This window comes from Oncorhynchus nerka, linkage group LG28 (genome assembly GCF_034236695.1).
Source record: "Oncorhynchus nerka isolate Pitt River linkage group LG28, Oner_Uvic_2.0, whole genome shotgun sequence".
NCBI lineage: Eukaryota > Metazoa > Chordata > Actinopteri > Salmoniformes > Salmonidae > Oncorhynchus > Oncorhynchus nerka.
The window spans coordinates 7421946-7445013 of record NC_088423.1 but is presented as its reverse complement, the minus strand read 5'-3'; the positions used below and the strand labels follow the sequence as shown (position 1 = coordinate 7445013).

Here is a 23068-nt window from a genome sequence, read left to right as displayed (position 1 = left end):
ACCCCCTGTTTCCCTCTGTGGCATTGTCATGCCAAAAACCACTCTCACAAGAGCTGCTCTCCTCTACTAACAATTTACCTGAATCAACAAGTTTGTGTTTTTATAACCAGTGGAAAACTCCCTGATGTTAGCTGTTGCTACGATGGGGAAGAAACCCAAACTGCAGTACCATCTAAGTTGTTTGTCCTCCTGGTAGTCACTGAAGAGCAAGAGTAATGAGGCCCAGGAGAGGACTCTATTGCTGCCCTCACTAACATCCCCCTCCCCCTACATTGTTACATTCTAATTTAACATTACTTCAAATCTGCAAGGATGAAAAATGACATTTTGTTCTTAAGGGAGTTAATCTCATGGTAAACGTAAATGTCTCAAGCCAGAAGCCTCCTTGTATTCCTCGTGTGTACTGTATACTGAGTGGATGTAAAATAGTAAAATAGTTTCATATCACCCCCTGCTAACTGTTAAATGTTTCCTTAGGACCAGAGGACCCAGTGAACCCTGAAACCCTAAATGGCCACGCCACGCTTAGTCTGGGGTCAGAGGAGGTCAAAGTTGACATAGAGTCTCCTGAAACGCCTTCAGAGGAGAAGACCGAAGAGTTAGAGAATTCTGAAGACAAAGCAGGTATACTGGAATGCTTTGAACATGTTTGTCTGCAAGCAGGCCAAAGCTAAATGAAATGGCATGGTCTAAATCCATTCAGTGTTTGATTGAATAATGTGTCCACTAGCGTTTCCTATTTTGGCTTTGACCTCCAAGCATGAGTCTGAACAGAGCAATAACCCATCCACTGATGGCCAATATTACCCTGTTAGACCTGCAGGAGTATTGCCATCTGAAGATTTTAACGTGTTGTGGGGGTTTCTCAATTCAATTTGTATTGGTTTTTCCACCCCATATCCATTAAGATGTCTCCATCGCTGTTCATCTTTTAGCAGATGGCTGATCGGCACAAGGCTGCACACTCCAGCAGAATGTATCCAGATACACCTTCTATGTTAAATCCCCTTGATGCTTGGATAGAGAAATTAAAGAGTAGAAGTCCCCTATTCTTAAGACCTGCAGGTCAAAGGAGTCTGTCACTTCTGCAATGATCAAATGCCTTCTGTACTCTTACTGATCATACCACTGGAGCCAGAGCTCTGGCCTCTTCAGATCAATAGTAAGCCACTCCACTGCTCCCCACTTAAGACCAAAGACAAACTGGAATGACCGGCTAGATCTCTCTCCAACGACACATTCAGAGTGGTTCAGCTGGTCAATGCAGGTCAGGAAATCTGATTCAATTGAGTTCTCAGTTCATTACAGAGCCATTTGGCGCCCTGTCAGGGCAGATACTCAGACTATGCCTCATCTACAGTGCCCGAGCACTGAGGGCACTGCCTGGCAATAATAATGTGCTGCTTTAATGAATGCATCGGGAGCATGGTCGTGACAGCTCATATGAGTAAGAATGTGGAGAGAAATTCTCCTATGTTGACCCCATAAGATATACTTTATAAGTCCATACTAGATGGACATTTGTCTTCTACTTTTGTCCCCTCCGATATAAACACACACGTTAGGTTAGAGGTCAAGTCACATCATAAAGGTTTGTTAGACCTTTCTTCATACCTTCATACCGATATACAGTGGCTTGCGAAATTATTCACCCCCCTTGGCATTTTTCCTATTTTGTTGCCTTACAACATGGACTTAAATTGTTCTGCTGGAAGGTGAACCTCCGTCCCAGTCTCAAATCTCTGGAAGACTGAAACTGAAACGGGTTTCCCTCAAGAATTTCCCTGTATTTAGCACCATCCATCATTCCTTCAATTCTGAACAGTTTGCCAGTCCCTGCCGATGAAAAACATCCCCACAGCATGATGGTGTTCTTATCTAACCAGAGTATCTTCTCAAATCATATCAAATTGTATTTGTCACATACACATGGTTAGCAGATGTTAATGCGAGTGTAGCAAAATGCTTGTTCCGACCATGCAGTAATAGCTAACAAATAATCTAACCTAACAATTTCACAACAACTACCTTATACACACAAGTGTAAATGAATGAATAAGAATATGTACATAAGAATATATGAATGAGTGATGGCCGAACAGCTTAGGCAAGATGCAGTACATGGTATAGAGCACCGTATATACATATGAGATGAGTAATGTAGGGTATGTAAACATTATATTAAGTGGCATTGTTTAAAGTGACTAGTGATACATTTATTACATCCAATTTTTTATTATTAAAGTGGCTAGAGTTGAGTCAGTGTGTTGGCAGCAGCCACTCAATGTTAGTGATGGCTGTTTAACAGTCTGGTGGCCTTGAGATAGAAGCTGTTTTTCAGTCTCTCGGTCTGCACTTTGATGCACCTGTACTGACCTCGCCTTCTGGATGATAGCGGGGTCAACAGGCAGTGGCTCGGGTGGTTGTTGTCCTTGATGATCTTTTTGGCCTTCCTGTGACATCGGGTGGTGTAGGTGTCCTGGAGGGCAGGTAGATTGCCCCCGGTGATGCGTTGTGCAGACCTCACTACCCTCTGGAGGGCCTTGCGGTTGAGGGCGGAGCAGTTGCCGTACCAGGCGGTGATACAGCCCGACAAGATGCTCTCAATTGTGCATCTGTAAAAGTTTGTGAGTGTTCTTTTCAGCCTTCTGAGGTTGAAGAGACCATGCTGTCTGTGTGGGTGGACTATTTCAGTTTTTACGTGATGTGTACGCCAAGGAACTTAAAACTTCCCACCTTCTCCACTACTGTCCCGTCGATGTGGCTAGGGGGCTGCTCCCTCTGCTGTTTCTTGAAGTAATCTCCTTTGTTTAGTTGACATTGAGTGTGAGGTTATTTTCCTGACACCACACTCCGAGGGCCCTCACCTCCTCCCTGTAGGCCGTCTCGTCGTTGTTGGTAATCAAGCCTACCACTGTAGAGTCGTCTGCAAACTTGATGATTGAGTTGGAGGCATGTATGGCCACACAGTCATGGGTGAACAGGGAGTACAGGAGAGGGCTGAGAACGCACCCTTGTGGGGCCCCAGTGTTGAGGATCAGCGGGGTGGAGATGTTGTTACCTACCCTCACAACCTGGGGGTGGCCCGTCAGGAAGTCCAGGACCCAGTTGCACGGGGCAAGGTCGAGACCCAGGGTACTATGGTGCTAAATACTGAGCTGTAATCGATGAACAGCATTCCTACATAGGTATTCCTCATTGTCTCCAACATGCCTTTTGGCGAACACCAAATGTGTTTGCTTATTTTTTTCTTAAGCAATGGCTTTTTTCTTGCCACTCTTCCGTAAAGCCCAACTCTGGAGTGTACAGCTTAAAGTGGTCCTATGGACAGATACTCTAATCTCTGCTGTGGAGCTTTGCAGCTCCTTTAGGGTTAACTTTGGTCTCTTTGTTGCCTCTCTGATTAATGCCCTTCTTGCCTGGTCCGTGAGTTTTGGTGGGCGGCCCTCTCTTGGCAGGTTTGTTGTGGTGCCATATTCTTTCATTTTTTTATAATGGATTTAACGGTGCTCCATGGGATGTTCAAAGTTTCAGATATTATTTTATAACCCAACCCTGATCTGTACTTCTCCACAACTTTGTCCCTGACCTGTTTGGAGAGCTCCTTGGTCTTCATGGAGCCGCTTGCTTGGTGGTACACCTTGCTTAGTGGTGTTGCAGACTCTGGGGCCTTTCAGAAAAGGTGTATATCTACTGAGATCATGGGACACTTAGGTGGACTTTATTTAACTAATTATGTGACTTCTGAAGGTAATTGGTTGCACCAGATCTTATTTAGGGTCTTATTTAGGGGCTTCATAGCAAAGGGGGTCAATACTTTTCAGCTTTTAATTTTTTTAAACTTTCTTTTCACTTCACCAATTTGGACTATTTTGTGTATGTCCATAGCATGACATCCAAATAAAAATATATTTAAATTACAGGGTGTAATGCAACAAAATAGGAAAAATGCCAACAGGGGTGAATGCTTTTGCATGGCACTGTAAACACACGTTAGGTTGGAGGTCAGGTCACAACATAAGGGTTTGTTAGACCTTTCTTCATTCCTCCGATATGCACATAATGCACCGACTTTATGTTCCCCACTTTTACGATTATTAGTGAGACTGTGTCTGTCTGACTCCCTCCATCTGGGTGTTGGTAAATGACAGGAGAGGTTGCTCTGCTCCCCCTCCTCTACCCTCGTAGTGACAAATGAAAACAAAGCTACTCCAAATGGGAACCAGGCCAGAACGAACCAGGCCAGAACGCGGGAAGCCCCCCATAAAAGCCCTACCACTGCACCTCCCAAATCAGCTGGTGGGGTTACAGCAGGGCGCAGGGACGGAACCATGGGCGGTAAAAAGCTGGCCAAAAGCACAGGCAAGCAAGCTACTGCTCTGTCCCACAAACAAAACCCTCGAAACAATTACCGTGGGAGCGGTGAGTATCAGTGGTGCTGGTTGGTTGGGAGAGAGAGAGAAGCCTGTTTGCATGCAAAACCCGTCTTCGCATGTGGAAGGCCTCCCTCCGTCCATCAGTCCATCCATCCTTGTCCCCCCTCAGGAATGAATGGTAGTGTCCATACTAGAATAGGCTGAGGGTTTACAGTAGTTGAAAGTTAGTTTTTTTTGTAGCAAAAAGGGAAGTGAGAAGAGTGTGTACAGAATGTTGCCTGCAAAGACTTTTACACAGCAGAGCACTACAATGAGACAATGTGTCCCATTTGTGTTCCCCTGCTTGCTGTCTGCCTGCTGCCTGCCTGCTGCCTCTCTGCCTGCTGCCTTCCTGCTGCCTTCCTTCTGTCTGCCTGTGTCTGTCTGTTGTTTGCCTGCTGTCTACTTGCTGTCTGCCTGCTGCCTTCCTGCTGCCTACCTGCTGTCTGCCTGCCCGACTTCTGCCTGCCTGCTGTCTTTCTGCTGTCTGCCTCTGAGAACCCGTGCTCATGTGGTTTCTTTTTGTCTTTTTTGCGTGGCCTTGTCGTGTTTGTGTCTGTCTGTCTGTCTGTCTGTCTGTCTGTCTGTCTGTCTGTCTGTCTGTCTGTCTGTCTGTCTGTCTGTCTGTCTGTCTGTCTGTCTGTCTGTCTGTCTGTGTGCCAGCGTCTGTGCACATGTCTCATTTGACCCCATTAGAATAAACTATGCTACTCAGGGCCAATAGTGTTGCATGTGATGGGCATGCCTGCCAAACTATGTATTTTATGAGTTTCTGTAAAGAAATGCCATATGTTGGGCACTCCATATTTCTGTTTTATGTCCATGTCCATTGTTATCCTCTGGCTATAGTAATCTTTGAGTTCGCATTGTTCTCTTGTTGAGTGACAGTAGTTTATTGAGTTCGCATTGTTCTCTTGTTGAGTGACAGTAGTTTATTGAGTTCACATTGTTCTCTTGTTGAGTGACAGTAGTTTATTGAGTTCACATTGTTCTCTTGTTGAGTGGCAGTAGTTTATTGAGTTCACATTTTTATCTTGTTGAGTGGCAGTAGTTTATTGAGTTCACATTTTTATCTTGTTGAGTGGCAGTAGTTTATTGAGTTCACATTGTTCTCTTGTTGAGTGACAGTAGTTTATTGAGTTCACATTGTTCTCTTGTTGAGTGACAGTATAGTTTATTGAGTTCACATTGTTCTCTTGTTGAGTGACAGTATAGTTTATTGAGTTCACATTGTTCTCTTGTTGAGTGACAGTAGTTTATTGAGTTCACATTGTTCTCTTGTTGAGTGACAGTAGTTTATTGTGTTCGCATTGTTCTCTTGTTGAGTGACAGTATAGTTTATTGAGTTCACATTGTTCTCTTGTTGAGTGACAGTAGTTTATTGAGTTCACATTGTTCTCTTGTTGAGTGACAGTAGTTTATTGAGTTCACATTGTTCTCTTGTTGAGTGACAGTAGTTTATTGAGTTCACATTGTTCTCTTGTTGAGTGACAGTAGTTTATTGAGTTCACATTGTTCTCTTGTTGAGTGACAGTAGTTTATTGAGTTCGCATTGTTCTCTTGTTGAGTGGCAGTAGTTTATTGAGTTCACATTGTTCTCTTGTTGAGTGACAGTAGTTTATTGAGTTCACATTGTTCTCTTGTTGAGTGACAGTAGTTTATTGAGTTCACATTGTTCTCTTGTTGAGTGACAGTAGTTTATTGAGTTCACATTGTTCTCTTGTTGAGTGACAGTAGTTTATTGAGTTCGCATTGTTCTCTTGTTGAGTGGCAGTAGTTTATTGAGTTCACATTGTTCTCTTGTTGAGTGACAGTAGTTTATTGAGTTCACATTGTTCTCTTGTTGAGTGACAGTATAGTTTATTGAGTTCACATTGTTCTCTTGTTGAGTGACAGTAGTTTATTGAGTTCACATTGTTCTCTTGTTGAGTGACAGTAGTTTATTGTGTTCGCATTGTTCTCTTGTTGAGTGACAGTATAGTTTATTGAGTTCACATTGTTCTCTTGTTGAGTGACAGTAGTTTATTGAGTTCACATTGTTCTCTTGTTGAGTGACAGTAGTTTATTGAGTTCACATTGTTCTCTTGTTGAGTGACAGTAGTTTATTGAGTTCACATTGTTCTCTTGTTGAGTGACAGTAGTTTATTGAGTTCACATTGTTCTCTTGTTGAGTGACAGTAGTTTATTGAGTTCACATTGTTCTCTTGTTGAGTGACAGTATAGTTTATTGAGTTCACATTGTTCTCTTGTTGAGTGACAGTATAGTTTATTGAGTTCACATTGTTCTCTTGTTGAGTGACAGTATAGTTTATTGAGTTCACATTGTTCTCTTGTTGAGTGACAGTATAGTTTATTGAGTTCGCATTGTTCTCTTGTTGAGTGACAGTAGTTTATTGAGTTCACATTGTTCTCTTGTTGAGTGACAGTAGTTTATTGAGTTCACATTGTTCTCTTGTTGAGTGACAGTATAGTTTATTGAGTTCACATTGTTCTCTTGTTGAGTGACAGTATAGTTTATTGAGTTCGCATTGTTCTCTTGTTGAGTGACAGTATAGTTTATTGAGTTCACATTGTTCTCTTGTTGAGTGACAGTAGTTTATTGAGTTCACATTGTTCTCTTGTTGAGTGACAGTAGTTTATTGTGTTCGCATTGTTCTCTTGTTGAGTGACAGTATAGTTTATTGAGTTCACATTGTTCTCTTGTTGAGTGACAGTAGTTTATTGAGTTCACATTGTTCTCTTGTTGAGTGACAGTAGTTTATTGAGTTCACATTGTTCTCTTGTTGAGTGACAGTAGTTTATTGAGTTCACATTGTTCTCTTGTTGAGTGACAGTAGTTTATTGAGTTCACATTGTTCTCTTGTTGAGTGACAGTAGTTTATTGAGTTCACATTGTTCTCTTGTTGAGTGACAGTATAGTTTATTGAGTTCACATTGTTCTCTTGTTGAGTGACAGTATAGTTTATTGAGTTCACATTGTTCTCTTGTTGAGTGACAGTATAGTTTATTGAGTTCACATTGTTCTCTTGTTGAGTGACAGTATAGTTTATTGAGTTCGCATTGTTCTCTTGTTGAGTGACAGTAGTTTATTGAGTTCACATTGTTCTCTTGTTGAGTGACAGTAGTTTATTGAGTTCACATTGTTCTCTTGTTGAGTGACAGTATAGTTTATTGAGTTCACATTGTTCTCTTGTTGAGTGACAGTATAGTTTATTGAGTTCGCATTGTTCTCTTGTTGAGTGACAGTATAGTTTATTGAGTTCACATTGTTCTCTTGTTGAGTGACAGTTTATTGAGTTCACATTTCTCTCCTGTTGAGTGACAGTAGTTCATTTGGTTTTGAATAGCTTCGGTATATCTACCAAATGGCGTTTCCACAATACAACCTCTATCCACAATACAACCTCTATCCACAATACGGCCTGTATCCACAATGCGGCCTGTATCCACAATGCGGCCTGTATCCACAATACGGCCTGTATCCACAGTACGACCTCTATCCACAATACGGCCTGTATCCACAATACCACCTCTATCCACAATATGACCTTTGGAGCACCTTAAATGAAATTTGAGGCAAAAGGGCAAATTCCCACTTCCATCATTCACTGAATCAGATTGCTCATTCAGATTAGCAAATTTAGGCATGACATGCCAGCAACAAACGCTGGCACTACACATTCAAGTATATCTGGCCAAATTATGAAAGACAAGTAATATTTAACTCTGTAAAGTGAGTGTGGAAGAGGTGAAAAAATGGTTGTCTATCAAAAATGGCAACCCACTGGTGGTCTGACAACTGGGATAGAAAATTACTGAGGATAATAGTGGACGATATTGCCACTCCCATTTGCCATATCTTCAATTGAAGCCTACTAGAAAGAGTGTGACCTCAGGCCTGGAGGGAAGCAAAAGTTATTCTCCCACCTAAGAACAATAATGCCCCTTTAACTGGCTTAAATAGCCGACCAATCGGCATAAGACCAAACCTTAGTAAACTTTTTGAAAAAATTGTGTTTGACCAGATGCAATGCTATTTTACAGTAAACAAATTGACAACAGACTTTCAGCACGCTTCTAGGGAAGGACATTCCAGAAGCACAGCACTTACACAAATGACTGATGATTGGCTGAGAGAAATGTATGATAAAAAGATTGTGGGGGCTGTTTTGTTAGACATCAGTGTTGCTTTTGACATTAACGATCATAGTCTGCTGCTGGAAAACATATGTGTTATGGCTTTACACACCCTGCTATAATGTTGATAAAGAGTTACTTGTCTAACAGAACACAGAGGGTGTTCTTTAATGGAAGCCTCTCCAATATAATCCAGGTAGGACATCTGTACTAGGATTAAATGTCAGGAGTTGTGAAAAACTGAGTTTAAATGTCTTAGGCTAAGGTGTATGTAAACTTCTGACTTCAACTGCACATTTAAACTCAGTTTTTCACAATTCCTGACATTTAATTCTAGTAAAAATGTCCTGTCATAGGTCAGTTGGGATCATCACTTTGTTTTAAGAATGTGAAATAATAATAATAATAATAATTAATAATAATAAAAATAGTGGAGAGGGATTTATTTCAGCTTTTATTTCTGTCATCACATTCCTAGTGGGTCATAAGTTTACACTCAATTAGTATTTGCTAGCATTGCCTTTAAATTGTTTAACTTGGGTCAAAAGTTTCAGGTAGCCTTCCACAAGTTTCCCACAATATGTTGGGTGAATTTTGGCCCATTCCTCCTGACAGAGCTGGTGTAACTGAGTCAGGTTTGTAGGCCTCCTTGCTCGCACACGCTTTTCAAGTTCTGCCTACAAATGTTCTATGGGATTGAGACAGGGCTTTGTGATGGCCACTCCAATACCTTGACTTTGTTGTCCTTAAGCCATTTTGCCACAATTTTGGAAGTATGCTTGGGGTCATTGTCCATTTGGAAGACCCATTTGCGATCAAACTTTAACTGATGTCTTGAGATGCTGCTTCAATATATCCACATCATTTTATTTTCTCATGATGCCATCTATCTTGTGAAGTGCACCAGTCCCTCCTGCAGCAAAGCACCCCCAGAATATGATGCTGCCACCCCCGTGCTTCACGGTTGGGATGGTGTTTTTTATTTTTTTATTTAACCTTTATTTAACCAGGTAGGCTAGTTGAGAACAAGTTCTCATTTGCAACTGCGACCTGGCCAAGATAAAGCATAGCAGTGTGAACAGACAACACAGAGTTACACATGGAGTAAACAATTAACAAGTCAATAACACAGTAGAAAAAAAGGGGGAGTCTATATACAATGTGTGCAAAAGGCATGAGGTAGGCGAATAATTACAATTTTGCAGATTAACACTGGAGTGATAAATGATCAGATGGTCATGTACAGGTAGAGATATTGGTGTGCAAAAGAGCAGAAAAGTAAATAAATAAAACAGTATGGGGATGAGGTAGGTGAAAATGGGTGGGCTATTTACCAATAGACTATGTACAGCTGCAGCGATCGGTTAGCTGCTCAGATAGCTGATGTTTGAAGTTGGTGAGGGAGATAAAAGTCTCCAACTTCAGCGATTTTTGCAATTCGTTCCAGTCACAGGCAGCAGAGTACTGGAACGAAAGGCGGCCAAATGAGGTGTTGGCTTTAGGGATGATCAATGAGATACACCTGCTGGAGCGCATGCTACGGATGGGTGTTGCCATCGTGACCAGTGAACTGAGATAAGGCGGGGCTTTACCTAGCATGGACTTGTAGATGGCCTGGAGCCAGTGGGTCTGGCGACGAATATGTAGCGAGGGCCAGCCGACTAGAGCATACAAGTCGCAGTGGTGGGTGGTATAAGGTGCTTTAGTGACAAAACGGATGGCACTGTGATAGACTGCATCCAGTTTGCTGAGTAGAGTGTTGGAAGCCATTTTGTAGATGACATCGCCGAAGTCGAGGATCGGTGGGATAGTCAGTTTTACTAGGGTAAGCTTGGCGGCGTGAGTGAAGGAGGCTTTGTTGCGGAATAGAAAGCCGACTCTTGATTAGATTTTCGATTGGAGATGTTTGATATGAGTCTGGAAGGAGAGTTTGCAGTCTAGCCAGACACCTAGGTACTTATAGATGTCCACATATTCAAGGTCGGAACCATCCAGGGTGGTGATGCTAGTCGGGCATGTGGGTGCAGGCAGCGATCGGTTGAAAAGCATGCATTTGGTTTTACTAGCGTTTAAGAGCAGTTGGAGGCCACGGAAGGAGTGTTGTATGGCATTGAAGCTCGTTTGGAGGTTAGATAGCACAGTGTCCAATGACGGGCCGAAAGTATATAGAATGGTGTCGTCTGCGTAGAGGTGGATCAGGGAATCGCCCGCAGCAAGAGCAACATCATTGATATATACAGAGAAAAGTGTTCTTCGGCTTGCAAGCATCCCCCTTTTTCCTCCAAACATAACGATGGTCATTATGGCCAAACAGTTATATTTTTGTTTCATCAGATCAGAGGACATTTCTCCAAAAAGTACAATCTTTGTCCCCATGTGCAGTTGCAAACCATAGTCTGGCTTTTTTATGGCGGTTTTGGAGCAGTGGCTTCTAGAGGTCGACCGATTAATCGGAATGGCCGATTAATTAGGGCCGATTTCAGGTTTTCGGAAATCTGTATTTTTGGGTGCCGATTTGGCCGATTAAAAAAATAATAATAATAAAATCTTTATTTAACTAGGCAAGTCAGTTAAGAACACATTCTTATTTTCAATGATGGCCTAGGAACGGTGGGTTAACTTGTTCAGGGGCAGAACGACAGATTTTCACCAGCTCGGAGGAACCAATCTTGCAACCTTACAGTTAACTAGTCCAACGCAATAACGACCTGCCTCTCTCTCGTTGCACTCCACAAGGAGACTGCCTGTTACGCAAATGCAGTAAGCCAAGGTAAGTTGCCAGCTAGCACTCAATTTATCTTATAAAAAACAATCAATCATAACCACTAGTTAACTACACATGGTTGATGATATTACTAGATATTATCTAGCGTGTCCTGCGTTGCATATAATCTGACTGAGCATACAAGCATACAAGTATCTAAGTATCTGACTGAGCGGTGATAGGCAGAAGCAGGCGCGTAAACATTCATTCAAACAGCACTTTCGTGCGTTTTGCCAGCAGCTCTTCGTTGTGCTGACCCTGGCTTACCCTGACCCTGGCTGTGACCCCACCCAAATTATTATTATCATTTTACTCTTTTATTTCTATCACATGACCACAACATTCTATATATATATATTTGTTATATCATTGACTGTTAATGTTCCAGATTTGTTCCAGATCTGAAGTCCCTGGGCTCGTCATTTAAAATGACAGCAAAAACAAAAGGGCATAAAATACAACAGGACATCAGCCAGTTTTTGCTGTTGTTTCAAATAAACCTAACGAAGTTTCCTCTCCTCTTAGCCAAATCCTCTCATCCTAAGAAAACTGGAGGCACATCCAAGACCACGGCCCAGTCCTCATCCTCCTCATCGTCCACACAGTGTACCACAAAGATCTCGAAGGACAGGCCTGCCAATCCAACCGGGACAGAAAAGACCAACAAGCGCGAGCTCCAACTAGAAACTGACCCTTCCCGCTTCTCTGGAGCCCCCAAGGCCTCCCCAGACACAGACAGCCTCTCAGGTGAAAGACTGCTCACAGGTCCTGGGGATGGGAACCAGGGGGGTAAGGAGGATCCCTCTTCTGGCCCAGAGGGCAGGCCTGCTGCTCAGGATAACTCCTCTCTGCCTGGGGTGGATAAAGACAATGCCTCAGGTGCTGGCCCTCAGGACCCTGGTGAGAAAGCACCCCTTGTCAACAGCACCACTGAGGACACTTCCTTCACTGAGTCTCAAAGTGAGAGCTCCACGGAGGAAGCCCTGAGGACTGGGAAAGATGGAGGAGGTGACCATGAGCAACAGTCGGGGGACGAAGACCATGACTTAGAGAAAAATCGGAGGTATGTCTCTAGTGCAGAAAAGCCATTTTATGGGGTTTCGTACAGAGAAAAAACAGCACAGAAAATGTTATTGTTCAGCAATGCCACAAAGCCACTTCATAAGGGTATGAACAACATAATTATAATAACATTTATATTGTATGAACATTCTTGCAGACAGAACCATATAGTTGAAGTCTCATTATATTTGAAGTATGTTCCCAGGCTGTACTGTGGTATTCTGCTAGCTACTGTACTCCAAACACCTACTGGAGCAGCTGAACAGATGCTTGCTGAAAATCTATATTGAAGCATGGCAATGTTCGTTCATCATCTCAGAGAACGACATTCATCAGAAAATGTTGCGAGTTTTGAGACGCATCTGATTAAGCCTGGCCTTGTTTATCGTGAGCATCCTGCTACAGATGTAGGGTCTTAATTTGATCACCCTGTTACTTGAGAACTTTCCTGCAATGCAGGACATTTTAAACTTATAGTGTACTTGAGGTTTAAAAAGTATTCTGAAGTTTGTAGTTTTCCACTTAGAAATCAGACTTGATTTTCCCTTACGAAAAATGTATCAACCCCTACAAAAATGCCCATTAATTATAATCCACATAACATTTCACATTTCCTGTTGCTGCAAGATTTTTTTCCTGCTGTAGCAAACTGGCTCAAATTAAGGTCTTACATCTGTATGCGGGAAACACACTCCGTCATATTGTACATGCAGGAATGGAAGGGAAACTAGTTCTAGCTGTCTCCTGCTACAAGGCTTTTGAGTTGTGGACTTTGCGTCCATATAGCAGGTCTGAGTTCATAAAGTGAAGCAGACCTGGATCAAACGCAGACATATTTCAAAGTATTTGAGATATTTGAGGTACACTTGATGTAGCTTGAATTCTGCACTTTTGGGATCATTCCATTTGTTCTATCAAACCAGGCCAATTAAATCAAGTGCATTTCAAGTATTTGAAAGTAGTTGAGTTATATATTTGACCCAGGCTGGTAGTAGCTGAAGAAAATAAAAGGGTGTCTTACATCATGTTTGCTCTTACGAAACTTTGGAACGAAATCAGGTTTTATTGGTAGGAAAGCTCTTTACTGCAATCACAAATACCATAATAATACAGTATGCTTTACAAAACTCCATCGAAGGGATGATGTAAGTCTTACTGCACGTGTAAATGGATCAGACAGTTCCAACGGGATTACGGGATGGAGCATGGCGTGGCAACCTACCCAATAACAACGTTGTTCCCTCATTGTCAGTGTTTTCCAGCTTGAGATGGTCAGCAGCATTGGGAGTCAGACAGTACTGCAGATTCAGAAGACAGCACAGCAGTGTAAAAAGCTATTCTGTGTGGAATATTGTACTGTATAATTTACTGATATACACTTATTCTCCCAGAGAAGCTGGATCATTTGCCAGGGGTATTGCACTTGGTCATGCGTGGGATGTACCCCAATGCCGGAAGGGGGGCTTAAGTGAAAAGTTTGGGAACCCCTGCTGTAAGTCACAGAACCCTGTCTGTGAAGTATGCCTTCAACCATTGGATATAGGATAGTTTATCTTGCATGATGCCAGGTTCATGAGGAAAAACCTTTTGGGAAAGAAAAGGCCTGTTTTCACCAGCGTTTTGGTCTATACACCCTTTATCTACATTTTTTAATCGCCATTTTCCATTATGCAACGAGGACAACAATGGACATGATAAATCAATCAATAGACAAGAATCAATCAAGTAAGAACGCTATATCAGAGTTTTGATGATATGATTCCAGGCCTACCAATGGGATTGGTGAGAAGCTCCACAGTGTTAACCTGGAGAGCCCAGAGGTTACAGTCATCCCAGACAGTACTACGGAGTCTGACTACCACTCCATAGTCAGCGACTCGGACTCAGATGGGCCCATCCTCTACCGAGACGAAGAAGAGGACGAGGATGAGGAGGACGAGTATACCACAAGTAAGGAATCCGACACAGATATAGAAGCTTACAGCTCATTGTATTCTAGCCTTTAGTCAGTCAGTCTTCATGTATGCTGTCCAGACTTTGCAACAAATGAATCCACAGCCACTAGTGCACTCACTGCAAAAAGTGAAATCTAAGCAAGCCTAAATATCTTATATTGAGGGATAATTCACTTAAAATCAGTGTTGTTCTTTTCTTACCAAGCTAAATGATCTTACGGCAGATCTTTTTGCTGATTTGATTTTATTAACCAAGATATTTTAATCGTCTTAAGGTAAAATATCTTGAAACATATCTTAATTTTGCTTATTTCTAATTAACAACAAAAAATGATCTGTCAATGATGTGAGATAATTTTGCTTGGTAAAAAAATAAAAGAAACATATTTTAAGTGAATTATCCCTCTATAAGATATTTAGGCTTGCTTAGATTTCACTTTTACAGTGATAGAAATACGGAAAACACCCATGAAACAAGGACTAGAAACAAGGACTAGACACAAGGACTAGACACATGGACAAGGAACAACCAAAACACAGTTGAAAACAATGTCACTTCTGTGTTTCTTTCTGGGAGGTTTTATATGTACTCGTATATGTACTGCACAGAACACTTTCCTACAGTATAAAACTGGGGGACTAGCTGGATTTACATGACTATTATTGGTTTTGTAGGCTCTCTAGCCAGTAAGATCCGCCGCAGGGACACACTGGCCATCAGACTTGGCAACCGGCCCAGCAAGAGAGAGCTGGAGGAGAAGAACATCCTGCCTCGTACCTCTGAGACCGAGAGGCAGGAACTCCGCCAGCAGATTCACTCCAAGCTAGTGAGGTACAGAGTACACCCCTGGAGTCATGCACACATATACACACACAGACACACACACACACACACCGGTGTTTCCGCTACACTCATTTTCCTGTGGTGCTGCGCAACGGCAAAATCATTGCCGCCACGCAACAATGGAACATGAATTCCTGTGAAAACAAAACAAACAATTCCTGGAAAAATCTAACAACCCCATAGTAGAATAGTTGATCTATTTACCTAGTCGGCTAGATAAATCTTTTTAACAAGTCGGATAAATAAATATTCCTCTCGTGGCGTATTCATGCTATAAGTGCCACAAGGATGGAAACATGCATTCTGACAAGTAGTCAATGCACAACAATTCTTGCAATCGTGAAAACAACAGTTTTAATGGCTTTTGTTTGGGAATCCCAGCTTTTCATTCCTACTTTATTTATTTCTCAACTCATAAATATGCGTGAAATACGCCATTTTAAACCTGGGCTTTTTAACAGACGCATGGTTACACATTACCACTCTGCAATTCCCAGTGTGCATAGGGGAGAGTGGGGCTAAATGTAACACTGGTTAGTTGTAGGCCTCTCTACCTCAAAATCATTTCTTTGGAATGACATAAAAAAAATTGTGATGAGAGATAATATTTTTGGTTGAGCAAGAGTAGTGGAAACAGGGAAAGTGTTGGGGGAAGAATTGTGACATGACGTGGTTTCTGTGAGAAGTACAGGCAGGGGGCTTTTTACCCCAGGTGGCAAGTTACCCTAAGTTACCCTAACAGGTAGGCCTAAATCATATTCAGAGTTTATGCACGTTTTTTGGGACATAAAATGAATCAATATGATAATAACTAGTTAAAAGATCACATTTGAGATCTGGCTAATGATTAGCCCAATAGGGTAAATGCAGATAGGCAAACCCATGCTTCAGCCTATTTATTTGCGTTTGGCAGCATCAGTTGGGATAAAGGTGATAATGTTTATTGCTAATAGCATAGCTGATAATATGGACCATGCATAGGATATATACTGTACATGGCCCAATATATTAAAATAATTTTACTAATGTGTTATTGGGCTAATTTCTGGAGGTGGAAATTCTATTTTAGATGGTGTCAGCATAATTTTTTTAATTCATCCTTTTAAAAAAGTCACCAGAACTGAGCTCCTCAGTCCTTCAACATAAAAATGATAGGAGGGACCCACCCTCTTCAACCCCCCTCCGCGACCTTTCCCCCCACTGCTACACATGTTTCCAGAGGAAACACTGACACACACCACTGTCTGAAGCAGCAGTAGGTGTCTCTAGCTTAGGGATCCACCACTCCAGAAGACCCGGCATGACTTGCTGTGGGTATAACCCGAGGCTTCTTCTAAGTTTCCACTCATCAGTGGGGGGTTGATAACATTACCCTGGGTGGGCTATTAAAGTTGTGGATAGAATAATGAGATGTGATGGAGCCAAGTCTCCAAAACCTACAGTATTTGTTTGTCATCAAGATTATATCTAATATGAAATAACTGTTCTGGTGTGAGATTCCTGAAAATTTGGTAGCACTAAAATCATCTTTCATCCAAGGGACTTAAAATGATCCTGGTCCTACAAAGCTTTTGGGGAACAAATCACAGTGGTGTTGTCTCACTTCCTTCTCCCTCTCTGTCCCTCACAGACGACTTAGTCAGAGGCCCAGTACTGAGGAACTGGAGCAGAGGAACATTCTGAAACGTGAGTGATCACAGACAGACAGCACCACAGACAGACAGACAGAACCACAGACTGCACCACACTGGCCCCAGTCAGACCACAGACAGACAGGACCACACTGGCCCCAGTCAGACCACAGACAGACAGGAACAAACTGGCCCCAATCTGACCACAGACAGACAGGACCACACTGGCCCCAGTCAGACCACAGACAGACAGGACCACACTGGCCCCAGTCAGACCACAGACAGACAGGACCACACTGGCCCCAGTCAGACCACAGACAGATAGGACCACACTGGCCCCAGTCAGACTACGGTCAGACAGGACCACACTGGCCCCAGTCAGACCACAGACAGATAGGACCACACTGGCCCCAGTCAGACTACGGTCAGACAGGACCACACTGGCCCCAGTCAGACTACGGTCAGACAGGACCACACTGGCCCCAGTCAGACCACAGACAGACAGGACCACACTGGCCCCAGTCAGACCACAGACAGATAGGACCACACTGGCCCCAGTCAGACTACGGTCAGACAGGACCACACTGGCCACAGTCAGACTACAGACAGACAGGAACAAACTGGCCCCAGTCAGGCCACAGACAGACAGGACCACACTGACCCCAGTCAGGCTACAGACAGACAGGACCACACTGGCCCCAGTCAGACCACAGACAGACAGGACCACACTGGCCCCAGTCAGACCACAGACAGACAGGACCACACTGGCCCCAGTCAGACCACAGACAGACAGGAACAAATTGGCCCCAGTCAGACCACAGACAGACAGGACCACACTGACCCCAGTCAGGCTACAGACAGACAGGACCACACTGGCCCCAGTCAGACCACAGACAGACAGGACCACACTGGCCCCAGTCAGACCACAGACAGACAGGACCACACTGGCCCCAGTCAGACCACAGACAGACAGGAACAAATTGGCCCCAGTCAGACCACAGACAGACAGGACTACACTGGCCCCAGTCAGACCACAGACAGACAGAACCACAGACTGCACCACACTGGCCCCAGTCAGACCACAGACAGACAGGACCACACTGGCCCCAGTCAGACTACGGACAGACAGGACCACACTGGCCCCAGTCAGACCACAGATAAACAGGACCACACTGGCCCCAGTCAGGCTACAGACAGACAGGACCACACTGGCCCCAGTCATACCACAGATAGACAGGACCACACTGGCCCCAGTCAGACCACAGACAGACAGGACCACACTGGCCCCAGTCAGACCACAGACAGACAGGACCACACTGGCCCCAGTCAGACCACAGATAAACAGGAACACACTGGCCCCAGTCAGACTACGGACAGACAGGACCACACTGGCCCCAGTCAGACCACAGACAGACAGGACCACACTGGCCCTAGTCAGACCACAGACAGACAGGACCACACTGGCCCCAGTCAGACCACAGACAGACAGGACCACACTGGCCCCAATCTGACCACAGACAGACAGGAACACACTGGCCCCAGTCAGACTACGGACAGACAGGACCACACTGGCCCCAGTCAGACCACAGACAGACAGAACCACACTGGCCCCAATCTGACCACAGACAGACAGGACCACACTGGCCCCAGTCAGACCACAGACAGACAGAACCACACTGGCCCCAGTCAGACCACAGACAGACAGAACCACACTGGCCCCAGTCAGACTACAGACAGACAGGACCACACTGGCCCCAGTCAGACTACGGACAGACAGGACCACACTGGCCCCAGTCAGACTACGAACAGACAGGACCACACTGGCCCCAGTCAGACCACAGATAAACAGGACCACACTGGCCCCAGTCAGGCTACAGACAGACAGGACCACACTGGCCCCAGTCATACCACAGATAGACAGGACCACACTGGCCCCAGTCAGACCACAGACAGACAGGACCACACTGGCCCCAGTCAGACCACAGACAGATAGGACCACACTGGCCCCAGTCAGACTACGGTCAGACAGGACCACACTGGCCCCAGTCAGACTACGGTCAGACAGGACCAAACTGGCCCCAGTCAGACCACAGACAGACAGGACCACACTGGCCCCAGTCAGACCACAGACAGATAGGACCACACTGGCCCCAGTCAGACTACGGTCAGACAGGACCACACTGGCCACAGTCAGACTACAGACAGACAGGAACAAACTGGCCCCAGTCAGGCCACAGACAGACAGGACCACACTGGCCCCAGTCAGACTACGGTCAGACAGGACCACACTGGCCCCAGTCAGACCACAGACAGATAGGACCACACTGGCCCCAGTCAGACTACGGTCAGACAGGACCACACTGGCCCCAGTCAGACTACGGTCAGACAGGACCACACTGGCCCCAGTCAGACCACAGACAGACAGGACCACACTGGCCCCAGTCAGACCACAGACAGATAGGACCACACTGGCCCCAGTCAGACTACGGTCAGACAGGACCACACTGGCCACAGTCAGACTACAGACAGACAGGAACAAACTGGCCCCAGTCAGGCCACAGACAGACAGGACCACACTGACCCCAGTCAGGCTACAGACAGACAGGACCACACTGGCCCCAGTCAGACCACAGACAGACAGGACCACACTGGCCCCAGTCAAACCACAGACAGACAGGACCACACTGGCCCCAGTCAGACCACAGACAGACAGGAACAAATTGGCCCCAGTCAGACCACAGACAGACAGGACCACACTGACCCCAGTCAGGCTACAGACAGACAGGACCACACTGGCCCCAGTCAGACCACAGACAGACAGGACCACACTGGCCCCAGTCAGACCACAGACAGACAGGACCACACTGGCCCCAGTCAGACCACAGACAGACAGGAACAAATTGGCCCCAGTCAGACCACAGACAGACAGGACTACACTGGCCCCAGTCAGACCACAGACAGACAGAACCACAGACTGCACCACACTGGCCCCAGTCAGACCACAGACAGACAGGACCACACTGGCCCCAGTCAGACTACGGACAGACAGGACCACACTGGCCCCAGTCAGACCACAGATAAACAGGACCACACTGGCCCCAGTCAGGCTACAGACAGACAGGACCACACTGGCCCCAGTCATACCACAGATAGACAGGACCACACTGGCCCCAGTCAGACCACAGACAGACAGGACCACACTGGCCCCAGTCAGACCACAGACAGACAGGACCACACTGGCCCCATTCAGACCACAGATAAACAGGAACACACTGGCCCCAGTCAGACTACGGACAGACAGGACCACACTGGCCCCAGTCAGACCACAGACAGACAGGACCACACTGGCCCTAGTCAGACCACAGACAGACAGGACCACACTGGCCCCAGTCAGACCACAGACAGACAGGACCACACTGGCCCCAATCTGACCACAGACAGACAGGAACACACTGGCCCCAGTCAGACTACGGACAGACAGGACCACACTGGCCCCAGTCAGACCACAGACAGACAGAACCACACTGGCCCCAATCTGACCACAGACAGACAGGACCACACTGGCCCCAGTCAGACCACAGACAGACAGAACCACACTGGCCCCAGTCAGACCACAGACAGACAGAACCACACTGGCCCCAGTCAGACTACAGACAGACAGGACCACACTGGCCCCAGTCAGACTACGGACAGACAGGACCACACTGGCCCCAGTCAGACTACGAACAGACAGGACCACACTGGCCCCAGTCAGACCACAGATAAACAGGACCACACTGGCCCCAGTCAGGCTACAGACAGACAGGACCACACTGGCCCCAGTCATACCACAGATAGACAGGACCACACTGGCCCCAGTCAGACCACAGACAGACAGGACCACACTGGCCCCAGTCAGACCACAGACAGATAGGACCACACTGGCCCCAGTCAGACTACGGTCAGACAGGACCACACTGGCCCCAGTCAGACCACAGACAGACAGGACCACACTGGCCCCAGTCAGACCACAGACAGACAGGACCACACTGGCCCCAGTCAGACCACAGACAGACAGGAACAAATTGGCCCCAGTCAGACCACAGACAGACAGGACTACACTGGCCCCAGTCAGACCACAGACAGACAGAACCACAGACTGCACCACACTGGCCCCAGTCAGACCACAGACAGACAGGACCACACTGGCCCCAGTCAGACTACGGACAGACAGGACCACACTGGCCCCAGTCAGACCACAGATAAACAGGACCACACTGGCCCCAGTCAGGCTACAGACAGACAGGACCACACTGGCCCCAGTCATACCACAGATAGACAGGACCACACTGGCCCCAGTCAGACCACAGACAGACAGGACCACACTGGCCCCAGTCAGACCACAGACAGACAGGACCACACTGGCCCCATTCAGACCACAGATAAACAGGAACACACTGGCCCCAGTCAGACTACGGACAGACAGGACCACACTGGCCCCAGTCAGACCACAGACAGACAGGACCACACTGGCCCTAGTCAGACCACAGACAGACAGGACCACACTGGCCCCAGTCAGACCACAGACAGACAGGACCACACTGGCCCCAATCTGACCACAGACAGACAGGAACACACTGGCCCCAGTCAGACTACGGACAGACAGGACCACACTGGCCCCAGTCAGACCACAGACAGACAGAACCACACTGGCCCCAATCTGACCACAGACAGACAGGACCACACTGGCCCCAGTCAGACCACAGACAGACAGAACCACACTGGCCCCAGTCAGACCACAGACAGACAGAACCACACTGGCCCCAGTCAGACTACAGACAGACAGGACCACACTGGCCCCAGTCAGACTACGGACAGACAGGACCACACTGGCCCCAGTCAGACTACGAACAGACAGGACCACACTGGCCCCAGTCAGACCACAGATAAACAGGACCACACTGGCCCCAGTCAGGCTACAGACAGACAGGACCACACTGGCCCCAGTCATACCACAGATAGACAGGACCACACTGGCCCCAGTCAGACCACAGACAGACAGGACCACACTGGCCCCAGTCAGACCACAGACAGATAGGACCACACTGGCCCCAGTCAGACTACGGTCAGACAGGACCACACTGGCCCCAGTCAGACTACGGTCAGACAGGACCACACTGGCCCCAGTCAGACCACAGACAGACAGGACCACACTGGCCCCAGTCAGACCACAGACAGATAGGACCACACTGGCCCCAGTCAGACTACGGTCAGACAGGACCACACTGGCCACAGTCAGACTACAGACAGACAGGAACAAACTGGCCCCAGTCAGGCCACAGACAGACAGGACCACACTGACCCCAGTCAGGCTACAGACAGACAGGACCACACTGGCCCCAGTCAGACCACAGACAGACAGGACCACACTGGCCCCAGTCAGACCACAGACAGACAGGACCACACTGGCCCCAGTCAGACCACAGACAGACAGGAACAAATTGGCCCCAGTCAGACCACAGACAGACAGGACCACACTGACCCCAGTCAGGCTACAGACAGACAGGACCACACTGGCCCCAGTCAGACCACAGACAGACAGGACCACACTGGCCCCAGTCAGACCACAGACAGACAGGACCACACTGGCCCCAGTCAGACCACAGACAGACAGGAACAAATTGGCCCCAGTCAGACCACAGACAGACAGGACTACACTGGCCCCAGTCAGACCACAGACAGACAGAACCACAGACTGCACCACACTGGCCCCAGTCAGACCACAGACAGACAGGACCACACTGGCCCCAGTCAGACTACGGACAGACAGGACCACACTGGCCCCAGTCAGACCACAGATAAACAGGACCACACTGGCCCCAGTCAGGCTACAGACAGACAGGACCACACTGGCCCCAGTCATACCACAGATAGACAGGACCACACTGGCCCCAGTCAGACCACAGACAGACAGGACCACACTGGCCCCAGTCAGACCACAGACAGACAGGACCACACTGGCCCCATTCAGACCACAGATAAACAGGAACACACTGGCCCCAGTCAGACTACGGACAGACAGGACCACACTGGCCCCAGTCAGACCACAGACAGACAGGACCACACTGGCCCTAGTCAGACCACAGACAGACAGGACCACACTGGCCCCAGTCAGACCACAGACAGACAGGACCACACTGGCCCCAATCTGACCACAGACAGACAGGAACACACTGGCCCCAGTCAGACTACGGACAGACAGGACCACACTGGCCCCAGTC

The 23068-nt window shown here is 46.5% G+C and overlaps 1 protein-coding gene across 5 annotated transcripts in view; it reads left to right on the top strand.

Moving 5' to 3' along the window:
• Positions 1–23068, top strand: part of LOC115112842 (phosphatase and actin regulator 2-like) — an 80222-nt gene that overhangs the window by 42166 nt on the left and 14988 nt on the right. For all 5 annotated transcript variants that reach the window (XM_029639845.2, XM_029639847.2, XM_029639846.2 and 2 more), the window contains exons 4-8: positions 478–624; positions 11842–12379; positions 14144–14328; positions 15009–15165; positions 16808–16863. In XM_029639845.2, coding sequence (XP_029495705.1) covers positions 478–624; positions 11842–12379; positions 14144–14328; positions 15009–15165; positions 16808–16863 — 1083 coding nt within the window. The remainder of the gene's footprint in view (positions 1–477; positions 625–11841; positions 12380–14143; positions 14329–15008; positions 15166–16807; positions 16864–23068) is intronic.